This window comes from Cyclopterus lumpus, chromosome 14 (genome assembly GCF_009769545.1).
Source record: "Cyclopterus lumpus isolate fCycLum1 chromosome 14, fCycLum1.pri, whole genome shotgun sequence".
NCBI classification, from domain to species: Eukaryota; Metazoa; Chordata; class Actinopteri; order Perciformes; family Cyclopteridae; genus Cyclopterus; species Cyclopterus lumpus.
In genome coordinates, this window is record NC_046979.1 from 11,662,372 (window position 1) to 11,678,468 (window position 16,097).

At 38.8% G+C, this 16,097-nt stretch overlaps 1 protein-coding gene across 1 annotated transcript; it reads right to left on the reverse strand.

The window, feature by feature from the left end:
- Positions 1–1,199: 1,199 nt before the first annotated feature.
- map3k7cl (map3k7 C-terminal like) lies at positions 1,200–11,244 on the reverse strand. The gene is made up of 5 exons (XM_034550740.1): positions 11,151–11,244; positions 10,175–10,256; positions 7,487–7,545; positions 6,341–6,456; positions 1,200–1,380 (listed from the first exon to the last, which is right to left on the reverse strand). The coding sequence occupies exons 2-5, from the start codon at positions 10,248–10,250 to the stop codon at positions 1,200–1,202; spliced, it is 432 nt and encodes a 143-aa protein (XP_034406631.1). The 5' UTR covers positions 10,251–10,256; positions 11,151–11,244.
- Between the last annotated feature and the right edge of the window lie 4,853 nt (positions 11,245–16,097).

A 16,097-nucleotide genomic window follows, 5' to 3' on the forward strand; every position in this document is an offset into this window, starting at 1 on the left:
TGTTGCATTGAGGCTATTATGTTGATCTAAAGGTTCATATTTCTCAGTAGGACGTATATATATTGTAGCATATCTTTCTGCGGTGTCAGTTCAAGTTTTCTTTGTCGTGTGTTTGTGTTTATTTATAATAATAATAATAATAATGCATTTAATTTATATAGCGCTTTTCATAATACTCAAAGACACTTCACATAACAATTCACATTTATGTCAGAGAGTCTGTGTCAGAGAGAGAGAGAGAGAGAGAGAGAGAGAGAGAGAGAGAGAGAGAGAGAGAGAGGGAGAGCGTGTTTTGAAGGAGGAAGAGAGAAGGCTGCTGGTGTCAAACTGGCCAATCAAGAAAAAATCTAGTTCCTTTTTCCATGTAAGCAAAACAATATGGTCATAAAGCCCGCACAAACACAAAAGCATGGCGAGAAATGACACTAAGGAACTGATGCTAGTGTTAAAATAAAATGCATTTTATTAATAGACGAGGACGATAAGCAACAGTTTATCTTGTTGTATACCTGCCCTTCTACAGGTGGGTGAGACACGCTACATCCAAAAAATGTACAACTCATACAGTGTTGTGTCGCAGCAGATACTTATTGTGAAATAGATAATCACCCTTCTTCTTTTGCTGTTCCTCACAAATGGTAATATAATTTCCCAATCCCTGACACTCTAAACATTTGTCTCATATCCTTTTTTTTATCATAACAGGAACTTGACCTTGCAAGTGACGGGGTGAGAGAGAGGAAGAGGGAGGGGAATCACTCCTCAAAATACAACATTTGGACCACATCATACCACCGTTGGCTCCCTCTACAGACCTCAGGTAAAATATCTGAGTTTCTACATGACCTGAGACAGATATCAGCATATCTGGTGATTCACGGCAGCTGACATTGTATAAATATATACTGTGAGGTATTGCAATGGCGAACAGGAAAGGTTCTGCAAGATCACATAATATTAAAACCCAGAAAAGTGGCCTTGTGTCATGGCTTGGTAGAATGGCTTCACACAGATGATGACCGTAAGTCTGTGGTTCAAACAAATGACTCAGACATGAATAAACACAACGCCTTTCTGTAGCTGATTCACTGACTGTTGTTATGAAGAATGAACACTAGCTGTGCCTTTATTTCTGCATGGTGTCCTGGCCTGGTGTCAGCTGGATGTTTGGAGGCCTCAGGTTCTGCAGAGGTCAGAGGTCACGAGGAGTCCTGCCTCATTCGATTGGTCAAGCAGAGCCTCTCCAGCTGTTGAGCGCGCTCGTTGTGGACAGTCATCAAGGTGCGGTTCTCCTCTGTCAGACGCCGAAACTCCTCCTCGAGACGGGCGATCTCCATGGCAACGTTCTCATCCTCCACCAGCTCTGCCAGCAACTTGCGCCTAAGAGAGGAGTGAAATGAAAATGTTTAAATAAAAATAAAATGTGTTTTTAGATTTCTTTTGTTATCAAAATGCATGAATCAGTATAGAATTTCTCAAAGTCATCTGTTTATTTCCCATCTTTTCCTGCTTAATAATATTTAGTTGTAAAAAGCTGAACATTGTCTCAGCTTACACTTGGCTTGAGGCAGGGAAACACCCATAACAGGTTCCCAAATTAGCAGACGATCACTCACATTCATAACTACGAGCAATTTAGATTCTCCAGCTGAGTTGTTTCTGGAATGTGGGCGTGAAATAAACATAGAAATTATGAAAACTTACAGGAAGGGCTGAGCTTTTTAAAAAGAAAAATAGTGCTTACTGTGGGGCAACAAAGCTAAGGAATGAGTAATTACAACATGTGGCCTCAAGCAGTATACGATGTATGAGGCTGAGGCAAAGTGCGCCTTATCTATAATGGAAGATGGTGTGCTAATGTGTAGTATAGACCTAAGACACAAACATATTGGTTTATGATGAAAAGCTACAGTGTAGCTAAAGGTCTCTTAAAAGAAGACTAAGTTCTTTGTTTGCAATATAATATTAACCCTGTAAGACCCCTGGTTGTAATTTTACAACGTCACTTTTATCTCTCCAAAAAACACATTTGCAAAGACGTTTTTTGGGGAAAGACTACATTTACATAGTCTATGGGTCCTATTGTCTTGCCTTGCAATGCTATTGGATCGTAAATGTGTATATAGGTCTGGCCATAAGGCCATGAACTCACTCTACCTGCAAACTTTCCTGGAAGCACATCTCCTTGTTTCATTCAACTGGATATATCAACATTGAAGTAAGTAAATTCCATGAAATATTTTTTTGGGTGATTGTTAGAATATGTAGTTCATGTAAATACTAAGTTATTGTGTAATTAATGCATCACATTAGATTTTCAGCTTGTTATGTCATTGTTGTAATTTTACAACGTTGGGTGAAAATGGTAGCTAACATAGCATGTGCACCTTGCACACTACATGGAGACATTCCACTTCTTGGATGTTCAGATACAGGATAAATACTTACAGAAATATAATGTATTTGATGATTCACACTTTACAAATGGGTTATTTGTTATAATTTTAAGTTTAGACGAGATTTGAATAATTCTAAATGGGTTAGGGTAACCCTAACCCTATGTTATTTCTATGTTCGCAGTGAGATATAGTCAACTGTTTTTTTTATCTTGACTTTGTTGGTTTGCCCAAATATCTCCTTGTTACTCAAGCCAGATAATGTTTGTAGAATGCTTTGGAGGATGGTTGTTCAGGGACAAGTGTAAATGTTTTTGAATGTGGGGTTGCATGTATGGTGCATTGTTCAGGGAGAGGTGTAAATGTTCAAATGTTCTGGAATATGAGGATGTAAGAGTTCTGGTGGGGTTGTATTTTCCTTTTGTAAATGTAAGTAGAGAGCACATTAGGCTAGCCAGACAGTGTTATTTATCCAGTTTTTATCTTTTTTTTACCATTTTCTTTTTATTTCAGTTTTTATCTTTTTAAAATAAATTATGATTCATAAAAATATGACTGTTGGGTGATTATTATTAATTAAATGTACTGTAGTGCTATGTAAGCAATACACACTCCAAATTAACCATTAGTTGTTTTGTGTATTTGTTCTGACAGTTTGAGAGCAAATGCTGAAATTCTGCTACCAACTAGGCCCAACGTTGCAATATTACGTTTCCCTAAAAACTTATCTGACTATCATCTGACTTAAAAAAAAAAAGATTTAGATATAATTTCTATGCTTGGGTCTTACAGGGTTAAGTTTAAGTTGTCTCTTACAAATGTTTCTCCACTCCAACTGTATTGTTGGTGTATTGTAAGTGCATGTGGGCTGAGCACTTGTATGTGCATGACAGAATAAATAACATTAGTTACCTCTCCCAACTGTCTTTCCCAATGAAACCAGTTGAATTGAATGACTGTAGCTCTGGTTTAGACAGGATGACCTGACTTCGGCTGGCAAACAATGCTTTTACACTCTGGGAAGAGATCAGCCTTTGGACTTTGAAAGGCAGTGTAAGCGCACATGCACCAAAGTGTATGAGTGTGACGTGCGTGTCATGTCCTCACGCCTGAGAGTGTGTGAATGTCAGTGTTGTATTACTGCTGGTAAGTGCCAAGTCACAGACCAGCAGCATCAACAAAGAAGAAAAGGAGTCTCTATTCTACGTTATGGGCTGTCTGTGGAGCTTCAATGCTATAACTTTGACAGAAGCTGAGGATTGGCTACTGTTTTTAATTCACTGGAGGCTGCAATGTTAAATGATTTAAGGCCCAAACCTAAATTTCTTTGAGCTAGATTTACATAGGTGATAGGTTTGCCATAATGGTGTTTATTATAAGCACAACGGATTTAAACATATAAATATGACTTAGATTAAGTTTTGTCCCCAATATAAAAAAGATTCTTTGAGTGTGATATCGAGATGCAAGTGTTGAATTGTATTACTCTTTTATTTGCATTTGAATCACACATTAACCTTTTAATGAATCTTATTTAAAAATACATGTTTAGCATTTTATTTTAAATTGACTTAAGTAAAAATCTAATTTACTTAAGAATTAATGCGATGCAATATGCCATTTTCATATGGATATGATGCATCTTTGTGCAGCTTTTCTGAATCATGAACTGATGATTACAATTCATTTGAAATTGTCTTGTCCAATGTCTAAAAAAACATATTTAAACTATTAATTTCCTGTTAGACCAGATCCAAGAGAAAGAAGCAATACGTATTTATTTCATCTTATCTTATCCTTGTGTAATTCCTCATCCACAATCCATTTTCAGCTTTTACACATTTCACTAAGACTGGTAATTCCATCTGAGTTGGAAAGCATCATTTTTATTTATTTTGTAATACTTTATGACAAACATACGCAGCCCACAGGGGAGGCACGTGGCTACTCTAATATAACCATTTCATATCGTACATCATTTCACTGGTTTTAGGGTTACGTTAGTAAAGACGCAGTGTGGTTTGCAGTTAAAGATCAGCGATTGAGATGGATTATTTTTGTGCTGGGTTTCTACGTTCTTTATTAGAAACAAGTTCTAACATGCATGTTCATATATGTATGCGCCTGTGGGTATGCATGTTTATGTGACAGAGGAAGTCTAAAAAATAGGACGAGATCTTTTTCAGTCCAAAATAATCCATCCGGAAAATCATAGAAATCAGACCAAATCTGATATAAATTGTACACAAAACCTTTTTAATATTTGATGAAATAAGTAATATACTATCACATTTGAAAATACCTTATAGTGTGTACTAAAATAATTTTAAACCTTTCTAATATGGATGTTTTGACAACTCTTTCACAATTATGGCAATTTCCTGTGTAACCAACTTTGTGTAATGGCAGTTCCAGTGATAGGCTGAACAACATTAGGCCTATTAATGTCTGGGTCAATGTTTCTATGCACACTTAGGAGGGGTATTGTGATTCTGTTCACTGGTATTACAGGAATAATTTAACTGAAGAACTGGATTGTTTAACAAGTTAAAGTTCACTAAACAGTGTTAGAGTGTGATTGCGTGAATTCTGGAAAATCCCTCCGTCATTGCAACACAACACTAAGTCTGTCTCCTGTCTATCTTTGTCTAATGATATGGGAAGTACCACAACTGTCATTGCATCATGGTCAATTATAAATAGCCAAAAATATTAACTCTTCCATTAAATATATTCAATGTTCAAAATGAAGTATTTGGCTCAGTGATACCGTAATTGCATTTTGAGTATCGGCCTAAAAGCACAATTGGTATTACCGTCACTTCTGTCTAGTTGTGTCTCACTTTACTTTAAGTGTGAATCTCACTTTGTGTGTGTCAGTGGATGTTGGCATGAGCTACAGTGGGAAATAAGAGAACTACGAGTTTCTACTGGACTGACTCATCATTTTCTTATCCAAACTCAAGGCTATACTCATCACATCAGAGTTTGCCTGCTGTTCTCTATTTAGGTGCTGCCAAGTGGTGTATAGGTAGTGTGTATGTGCATGTGCACGTATTTATTGGTGTGTGTGTGTTGGTGGGGCTTTGACAATCCTACTGCTAAAACTACCCACAGCTGCTGAGGACACAGGGGACAGTGTGCATTGTGTGTGTGTGTGTGTGTGTGTGAGTGTGTATTATACACCTCTGTTTATGTGCAAGCATACCCACAATACATACACTATGTGCATTATAGCATATAGCAGGTCTCACTCAATTAGCATCTGACGAGGCTGCAGTGTAATATTCGCCACAGTATCGATGCTACTTTTCCCAAATTGTACCCTATGGTTCAGAATCAAAAAAAGAAACTCAGTGTACAGTGCAACCTTCACATTCACACTCATTCCTGTATACATCACACTTGTTTGATCTTGTTTCTAATTTAAAAGTAATTCTAATAATAAAGAAATACATCTGAAATCAAAGTCATACATTACCAGCTGTTCAAATATCACCTTCTGGAAAGGGCCCGCTGTAGATCATGTGCTGAATGCTGTTGGAAAGCTATAAACATGTGTCCTCTGGTGGACATTTTGATCTAGAATGCCTTGTGGTCCTCCAGAACAAGAGTTGCAATTTCTAGTGGTCTATGCTTATGTTCCAAACTTCCACCCATATTACAATAAATGATCACTATAATTATAAAAGCACATTCTTATTTGTTCTCCTTGAATCAATAGTACCCAATAGTGTACAAGTGAGTGTATATTTGAACTTTTCATTAAGCCAAAAAGCTGTGAGTAAGTAAGACCAGATTTCTTTCACTTCTGATCCAAGCAGTGACACCAAACGTAATTTGAACCGGCAACCTCCTGATCAGATGTGCTCCCAATGCACCCATTAAGAGCTCCTGTTTATTTATTTTTCATTTTATTTTAAAAGGCATTCACAGGGACTCACTTGCAGTCCTCAATCACAGCGATCTCATGTTTGACCTGGTGGAAATCTCTCGCCATCCTGCAGTGCTCCTTGTAGACCTGAACGCTCTCTCTCAGAGACCCACAGGGGGGCACTGGCTGCAAGAGGTTAGAGAGAGAGAGAACATCAGAGAGATACCATGTCAGTTTAGGGCCAGGCAAAACAAAACAAAAGAGTTTATAATATATACAAACCTGGACCTGTTATTTGGAACAGCACTTTCCAAGAAGGTCCATGTAATTTTCTCTATGTAACAACAATTGAGACCTAAATTAACTTGTCTCCATATTACTTGTATAAGACCTATAAGGCCTTACAGTGGGAGACAAGTCTGATGCCAGATCAGAATATTGCATGTTCAAATCATGTTACGCTCATTTAATATGAATATTGATTTTTTTTAAATCATAAAACTACGATAAATGGGAATGAAACAGAAACCTCTATTAGCCTGTGCTACAGTGCATGAACGTTTTAATTCATTGGCCTGCTACTAATGTTTTCATTTGATACTCTAAGCCAACGTGCACTTTATGTGACCCTGGCTATGGCTCTCGTTGAAGGATAATTCAATGACAACACAAATAGCAGATTGAGCGCACAGTGAAGACATTGATTTACGCTTAACCCAAGCTTCTCCTGATGTAAACTGTTTCTACCATGAACAGAGTTTTAGAGCGAAATTCCACCATCACTCACATATTTTAGAGGTACATTTTCAACCTATACTTTGCTTCTCAACCTCCAGCTCTTTTATAGTTAGTCATTTCCAGAATGATTCCTCTGAGCTGGGCTTTAGGTGTAAAATAGTTATGCAGTAAATGGAAGGAGCAATAATGATAGTAACAGTATTATTTACAGAGCAAAAACATCGAAGAGGGAACTCAGTTGGCATTTGACTCTCCATTAGATCCATTAAAAGAAATAAAGCATTAAGACACAAACGAGAGCAAGACATGACACGCAAAATGCTAAAACCATACGATTGCAGGGCAGGTGTGGACTTTTCCTTTAAAAGGCACACAATGCTATCCTTCACCAGCACTGTGGATTTAAAGCCATCTCTTCAATGCGCTGCCAACCAAACAAGGTGTGTGTTCAAAGCAATGTGATAGTAGGACTGTATACCTGCAGTCGCTGTTCAAGATCCGGGAAAGTCTGAGGAAGGTCCTCCACATCTTTTACATCTATAAAAACACAATGCATTATTCAGATATGCACAATGAGTACAATGATTGAAATATACTGACATACCAAAACACAATATTGTATGTTCTTAATGATACAGACTGTTTAATTATCAAGAGTAAAATCACTTATTATACATAATGATTCCTTTCAGAATAGCATGTTATTATATATATCATATTATTAGCTAATTATTATTGATTTATAGGTAAGGGGCATGTTAATGTTGTTGCCAGTTGTGCTAAACATTGTATATATTGGTGAATATTCTTGTCTATAAGAATGCATCTAATGCATCAGGTGATTCAATTCAATTCAATTCAGTTTATTTTGTATAGCCCAATATCACAAATGACAAATTTGCCTCAGAGGGCTTTACAATCTGTACACATATGACATCCCTGTCCCAGGACCTCACATCGGATCATGAAAAACTCCCCAAAAATAACCTTTCACAGGGAAAAAAGGGAAGAAACCTTCAGGAGAGCAACAGAGGAGGATCCCTCTCCCCGGATGGACAGAAGCAATATATGTCATGTATACAGAATGAACAGCATTTACAAAGTTACATAAACACATTACATGAATATGACAATGTATGAATGGAACTCCAATCCATGAAACAGAAGGAGGTAGATCAATATTGTTTTGTATAAAGTCTTATTATGTAAAGTAACTAGCTGTCAGACAAATGCGGTGGAGTTTGAAGGAGCAAAAGTAAAAAATACAAGTAAAGTAAAAGTACTTCAAAACTGTACTTAAGTACACTACTTGAGGACATGTACATAGTTACTGTACTCTCATCTTTGCACTGATTTCCTTGCTTCCATCAAAGTACTCTATGATAATCAGCCTGCAGAGATTTGAAACTTGTGGAAGAGAGATTATTTTGTCAAATGTATGTCCAAATGATTGGGGGATCAAAAAGGCAGCTGCTTTAATGGCTTTAATGGATTTTTAGGCTCTTAAATTGGTCAAACACCTCTTATACGTCACCACTGCAACACATTGCACCATGTATAAATGAGCTGTGTCCTTTTACTGAGCTGTCACACTGACAGACATGAAGGGTCAGAATACAAACAGACAAATACAGTGGGCAGAAAGAACAGACAGGCCAGATGTATGGACAGAGAGGGATTCAGACCGACAGACAGACAGACCGAAACCGACACCAGCCTCTGCCTCGCCAGTAATGTCCCTGTGGAGTTGTGGAACACATGTGGAGAATCCTGGGATGATGCAACCTTCTAAAAGCAGAAGTATCAGTGGGCCAGCCTACAGCCATGGGGGCAATTATGATGTGGAATAAATACAGTTCTAATGCTTAGGATTGATACTGTGTGGGGTTATAACTATGCTAGGCATGAAGTCATGAGAGCCCTAGTGATGATCCCTAGATGGAGCACAGGTCGTAGTCGCCCTGTGAGGAACACATGTTCAAAGAGGCAACAACCTGATCGTCCAGGGAATATTCGAAATGTGATTTGAGGGGGTCAGTTGGTGCCTTAACGGCTCTGGAAGCAACTGCTTCAAGAAATAAATAAATAAAAGGCAGCCATGTACAGTTACTTGATCCTTAAGATTTATCATAAAATTAACCAGCGCACAACTAAACAAAAGAACGTAATGGAAAACGAGGTGAAACTGAAAATGAATCCACTCAAATGAAGGGTTGAGGTGAGAAGAGAAAGCAAGCTAGAAACAAAAGTACAGCAATAAGAATGATGAAGATAATAAAAAGTGATTCAGAGGACACGTTGCCATGTGAGAATGACAGGCAGAATGTCATGGAGTTCAATGAACCACTGCTTAGAGTGGGATTTGAGTATCGTTCCTCCTACAGCCCTTCATCTCACTTCCTAAGAGAAAGACAAGAGGGATCAGAGATGGGCGGAGTAGGACTTAACGTGTTAACTGCTTATAAATATAGTCCGGTGTTCTAAAAGCTGAACAGTGAATCAGGCAGGAGGACACTGTTAGTATTAGAGGGGAAACCTGACTCTGCCATTGCGTAGCTGCAGCTGCTGTCCCGGAGCCTGGCCCCACTGCAGTAAAACATCCTAACCGACACTACCTTGCACCATAGGTAGGGTAGACATTAGAGTTTTGATTGAAGATTTAACATTTTTTAATAATACTAGCCCCATAAGAAATTGCTTGTGTGTGTGCCTATACTCGTGCATTTTGCAAGTGCACAGCTGCACACATGCATGTGTGGTCAGTTTTTAATATGCTGTGGTCCTACATAAATAGAGGGAGCACCTGTCTCAGCTACGGCGTAGAAGAATGAACACAGTTAAAGTGATAGGGTGTGAGGTGTGGGGGGCAGGGAGGGGTGGGGCGCCTGGTCTGTTTTAGTGGGAGGAATGGTGTGCATGTGTTCCACACATACTGGAAATGCAGTGAGAGTATAGCTCCGAGCAACGTCAGGTGTTAAATGATCAATTGAGTAATATGTGCAACTACACTCAAAATAAGTGGTTACCGAGACACACGTGTATGTGCAGGGGACTTAGTGGGTGGATGGCTACAGCAGGTGTGTGTGTGTGTGTGTGTGTGTGTGTGTGTGTGTGTGTGTGTGTGTGTGTGTGTGTGTGCACAGTTTGTCGATGAGTGTGTGTTTACCTGATGTGTCGTCGAGGCTGAAGGCGATTCTAACTTCAGATTTATCAGGAGACACTCTTCTGGTTGAGGTGATCATTTATCCCTTCACGAGGCCACGGGCACAAAACAGAGCTGTTAGCACATACACAAAGGTCTAATAAAAGGCACATGATGTTCGTAATGATGAAAGTAATTTAGATTTATCATGGGAAAAAAATCTGTGTTTCCAGGTTTTTATAATTATGGTGATTTCCTACATTTCTCTGTTGTATGTGCCTGTAAATTGGTTGTCTCTGTGTTTTAAACTGTTTGGATAGAACAAAAAAAAGATTGGAGAAGCCTCCTTAGCTTCTGGGAAATTGTGACGGGCATTTTTTTTAAAACTATTTTATTTAGGAACCAGACAATCAGCAGACGAAGTAGTAGTTATCGTATAAGCTAAGTATACAATTTTGTATTCCGACCTCATACATGATTGGGATTTTATCAACACTCAACTATATAATTAACTCAGCAGGTGCTGTGATCAGTTGGAATGAAAGCCCGCTCTGATAAACCACGTGATTAATCCACACCTTAAGTACGTTGCTCTATGAACACACACACACACACACACTCAGCCACCAGTTTCATCATACATTTAGAGTTGCAGTGCGATTAAATAATTAGAGAACGTTGACATACAGACTCTAAGGTCTGGATTTGGCATGCCTCCCTCGTAGGTAAAGGCTTTTTATATCCGGGCATATGGCTGCTTTAACCCTGGTCTGCCTCACACAACAAACCTCAATGACCTTCTACAGCAAATAAAGCATTTTTATTTAGGCTTTATTTAGGCTCTCTTAGTTACTGGAAAACCAAAACATGCCTAATACTGATGGAATAGCATTATATTGCACTTAATGTTGTCAATCAGCATTATGATGTAGACTACTTATTACAAACATGGAATATCTCCTGGTAGCTGAAAATGAATCATCTGAGCCAACAGTGTTACCTGAAGCAGCACGAGCCCGACGCAGGAAATTCCGTAAAATAAAGATTAAAATCAGGTAGAAGTGTACGTCCTCAATATTAATAGCCGCCTTTACCCCGTCAGACCACCGCTGAGGTCTCTTCAGAAATACTATAAGGCGTCTCTCGGCCGTAGCATGGCATAACTATATCTCTCCAAAAGTCGACCTCCACTTCCCTCTTGAGACTCCAACTATATTATATAGAATTCAGACTTGTTCCACCATAATCAATGCATCAGTCAGAGGGACTCCGGCAGCTCAAGTTCGTGTGGGCATTGACATGTTATCCACGGACTGTAGCAGCCATGCGGCGAAGAGCAACACAACAGGGCGCAGGCAGGCGAGGAATGCCGTGCGCTGTCCCCCTGTGGGGACCCGGGCCCAATTAAATGTCTCAGATGACATGACTTTAGCCCGCAAAAATGCCCATAGCTGCGGCCCTGTTTTGAGTGACACGGTGCCGGGGTGGTCTTTGGCTTTGCAATAGTTGTGCAATGAGACAGTTGCTCAGAATGAACATCTCGTGCTATAAAAGCTCCGGAGGAAGGAGCATCCCAGTGTGTTTTCCTGCGGGGAGGTCGTAACGCAGGTGATATGATTTGTTTTTTTTTTAATACATAGGGGGGTTCTTACAATACATAGGTTACTTCAAAGAGCATTCGGCACTTAAGGGTGGACTTTTTAGTGGGACAGGCCGAATTTACAGATAGATTAGTTTACGCAGTAGTACTTCTCTGTCGGCCTATACTCTATGAGGTTTGTAGCGCTGTAGCTGTTTAAAATAAAAAGAAATAACCCTTGTGTGGTCATCAGACAAAAATAAAAAATCCAGATTAAGGGATAATGATTGATTTTTCTTTCTTTTTTTAATCAAAAAGTTGGTGAGGTTGGGAATTAACCGGGCAGGAAGGGTTTAATGAAGGTGTGATGAACTCTGGTCACAATTTGTAGTAAAAATTATTCATTTTTGTCCGTATCTTGTTATTATAGTGTTGATATAGGCTGTATGAAGATGGACATCATAGCAGCTTCTCAAAAATGCAGCCAAAACGTATCGACTGCCCCCTGGTGGCTGGCTGCAGTAGAGGTCGTAAACCCCGCCCCTTCCATGTTAACGGATGTAACCATGTTTTTTGGGGGGTTTTGCTGAAAGAGTGTTTCTCGTTTTTGCCACCAGAGAGCGCTGTAGACTGTGGGAGGTAGTTTTGGTCCAATAGGGGGAAGCTATTCCCCCTTCAGCATGAGAGGGACCTGATTGATGGCAAGTTGTGAGTCTCTCCTCATGTTTCCTTCTTGAAACAGGTTTGTAATGTGCAGTCACAGTTAGTTACACTACAAATGGATGGGATACTTGCTAAACTTCATAGTTATTAAATGTCACGTCAAATGTGTTGGTAGATTTAATTTTCAAATTGTTGAGATAAGAAAAGAGGGTTATGGTATGCAGTAACTTATGGTATAGTAACTTACAATATGTCATTCATTTAGATCTAGCTTCTATAGTATTTGGTTGTAGGCTATATAATGCAACCAATGTTGGCAGGTTCATTATGATGAAATTGACCAGTAGATCGAAAAGTGGGATAAACATGATGGTTTTGAAATGACAAGGTTATTTCATACTTACCCTGGAGCGAATATTAGAGCTCACCTTAGCGTAAACTTACATGGCTTTTGTCTGACTAATCAATGACAACCTTTGAGCCAACCAACCAAATAATATCATTCTTGGCGTGTTTAATGGTAGAACACAACCACACAATTAAAGCCCAACTCCACGGTGAAGCAAGGACCATCCATGCCTGACATTTTCTCCATTGTTGAAGATGGCCTTTACAGAATGTCTGTGTTTTGTTAAGCCCATCCTCTGGTTAAAACTGACATAATGTATGTTATGGCTGATATATTTAAATATGTTGTGTTTTATTGAAAATAACACTTGCAGCCATATCAGTGGTCGACTTTAACATCTGTGCTCATCCTAAGGTCTTACATCGATTGTCATACTGGCTTTTAAAACTATGCCATACAAATACAAGTAGCAATACTATGTCTGTACTGCGAGTTATCATGATGACAACTTTTATATATTGATTTTCTTATTATTTGTGATGTAGCACCGAAAGCCTACCTCATTTCAGTATGTACATTTGTCTCTGGGAAATTAGGTTTACCTTGACTTTGGTCAACCTCTTCAACAATTTTACTGCTATTTTAAATTTTTATGTGCAATAAAGTCATTTATTCAAATGTAGCTCTAAGTCAGTTGATTTCTCATTTGTTACATATCCAGAACTTAGTACAATGATGAGATCCCAGAAGACATTACCGGTATTTACTCTTTTTTTTTGTCAGAATGTAGATTTTTCATTAAAAATGCCATATCCATTGTTATCTTATATGCCTTGCATACATAACACAACTACCCACAAATATGAGAAGTTAACTCTGGTTGTTACAAAGGTCAAAAGAGAAACATAAAGTTTGTTGTTTGACTGTACCAAAGATGCTGAACAACAAAACAATCCAAAATGTTATTAAGTATGTGGGAAATCTGCAAAACCAGCTAAGAGTAGTCAGCAGATTATAGAAAATGTACTAACTCTTTTTTTATCTTCTATGTTTATTTAAAATTATTGAACTTGACTACAAAAAACATTCCTACTCATTTATCAAATTCTTCAACTAAATGTAATTTCTATGCAGCTTTGAATACAACTCTGCTTTAATATACAGACATATTTGAATAAAATAGTATCATTTAAGAGTGAACATCGAGTAGGCCAAATCCAGATGTGTCTGAATACAAAGCCATTGTAAAGTACTTTTCAATTGTGTGAACAAGGGCACTGGGTTCATTTCATCTTGTAAACAATGCATCCCTGTGTTGCTCCTTGAATGAATGAACTTGTTCTGGTGGAAAAAAGTTAGTTCCTGAAATACATGTTTTGTTTTTAAATAGAAATGACACCCTGAAAGAGCGGCACTATATTGAAAACAATAACGTAACACTTTCTTAGCCTAAACTATTCTCACCATTTACCCACAAGTGGGGATATCTGTGCACAGGCGTCCGTGCACACCTTCAGCTCTGTGAGAAGTTGGGTTGTGGTGTCAGAAGCAGGATGGAGGCACATTTAGTGATGTTAGGAAGCTCAGCGTTACAATGTCAGGGGTCTTACAATGTTACAATGCCAGGGGTCTTACAATGTTACAATGCCAGGGGTCTTAATGCCTTCATCAACTGGCTCAATGTCCTGTCAGTGCATACAATAAATCACATGAAAATACGTTCTTATTATCTGTGAAAACCTTGTCATTTACAAATCTGAAGCCGATACAAAATGCTCATTACACATGCTACTTGCTGGTTATTTTACTAGCTGAGAATATATGTTTTATGTTCGTGCAAAAAGCTAGAAATATCGTGCATATTGCTCACTAGTCTGCTAAAAGTAAACCGCAACTGGACATCGCAGGGACTGGAATCAAGTGGCGCTCAAGTAGTGTGGAGGTCAGTGGTTGACTTGGATCATCCCTGACCCATTATCATCATTCAAATTTAATAAGCATATTGGTGACCAGAAGCATTAGCTATTCAGGACTAAGAGAAGAGCCAGTGCCAAGCCCTCGCCTTTCTCCAAAGAACAACATAATTGTTGCCACAGTGATGACATTGAAGACGATAGTTCTTTACAGCCTGTGGTGGGCTTACTTGATGTAAATGGTTCATATCTGGTGGTGAGCAATAGATATGCATGTACCTTTATTGTTTTAATACAATAGCAACAATTTGTTATTAATCTTCAACCCTCCATCTGGCCTATTTATATGACAATAATTAATTATAGGCCTAAATATCATAATAATTAGAATGCTAAACTGACCTAAAGCCTTTGAAGCGGGGCCTAAAAAACAATAACAAATTAGGCCCTGCGAGTCTCTGAAATAATTACTGTTCAGGGTTTCCCCATGTTCTGATTTACGGCAATATTCTGAAGTTATACATACATGAGGCCAGTTCACCTACACACCAGCAGATGAGAGCATTGCCCCTCAATTAAGTACAGCGATGATTTCAGATGGTAGGACAGAAAGAAAGACATGGAGAGACAATGGAGAAAGAGAGGTAAATGATGCTCTGCGCCTCTTAGAGCCCTCCTCCTCCTCATTTGTCTTCATTGACAGGCTGTTGACACAGACCTGCCTTATCAGCCCCAGAGACTGCTCATCTCATTGTGATGGATGGGACATACTCAAACGTCTGCCACTCTTTTACATTGGAGTCATAGTTAAGCTTTGAGTCTTCTGAATGTAGTTGAGAGCCTCACGTTATGTTGTTCCTTCAAACCTGTCAGATTTGACAGATTTGGCAGGTTTGAAGGATGTCAGAATAAAATGCATATGAGGGAGAAATTCTGGAGGAAGTGCTTTCTGATGTAAAATGTATTTCTATAATGCAGCTGGTTTTATACAAGAAATGTAAACAGACTGAATTAAACTATTGAGATTGCCTGTCCGTTGCTGATCTTTCCTTTAGGTGAACGCAACAAAGGCAATACACTGCCATTTTGGACATGTATAAAATGTCAACAATGGGCTTTTTGAGCTGTCTTTTCTCAGGACTTTCCCTTCATCTGTGCAACGATTATAGAAGTATGGATCATAATATTTGACCTTCTTGCTGACGGCACAAACAGACAGATGCCACGATCCCTGTACATCTCCCAAATTTTCTTTCACCTGTCCCATCAACGCCACGGTTGAGAGCTCTGAGTTTCAGGATTATTGAGAGAAAGTAATAATTGTAGTGTGTGAAACAAACTGGATCATGAACACAGGTGAAGACTGAAACATTGTCCAACCGCAGATCGTTGTTCAGGTGAAGTCAGGAGGAAGAAAGTCCTGCTCAGCCGTGTAGAATGCCA

Bases quoted from the DNA above. Each gene is read 5' to 3' on its own strand.
- map3k7cl (XM_034550740.1), bottom strand. From the start codon at position 10,250: ATGATCACCTCAACCAGAAGAGTGTCTCCTGATAAATCTGAAGTTAGA. The intron at 7,546-10,174 runs GTAAACACACAC...GTGTTTTTATAG, and splicing joins CAGCCTCGACGACACATCAG to ATGTAAAAGATGTGGAGGAC. The intron at 6,457-7,486 runs GTATACAGTCCT...AACCTCTTGCAG, and splicing joins ATCTTGAACAGCGACTGCAG to CCAGTGCCCCCCTGTGGGTC.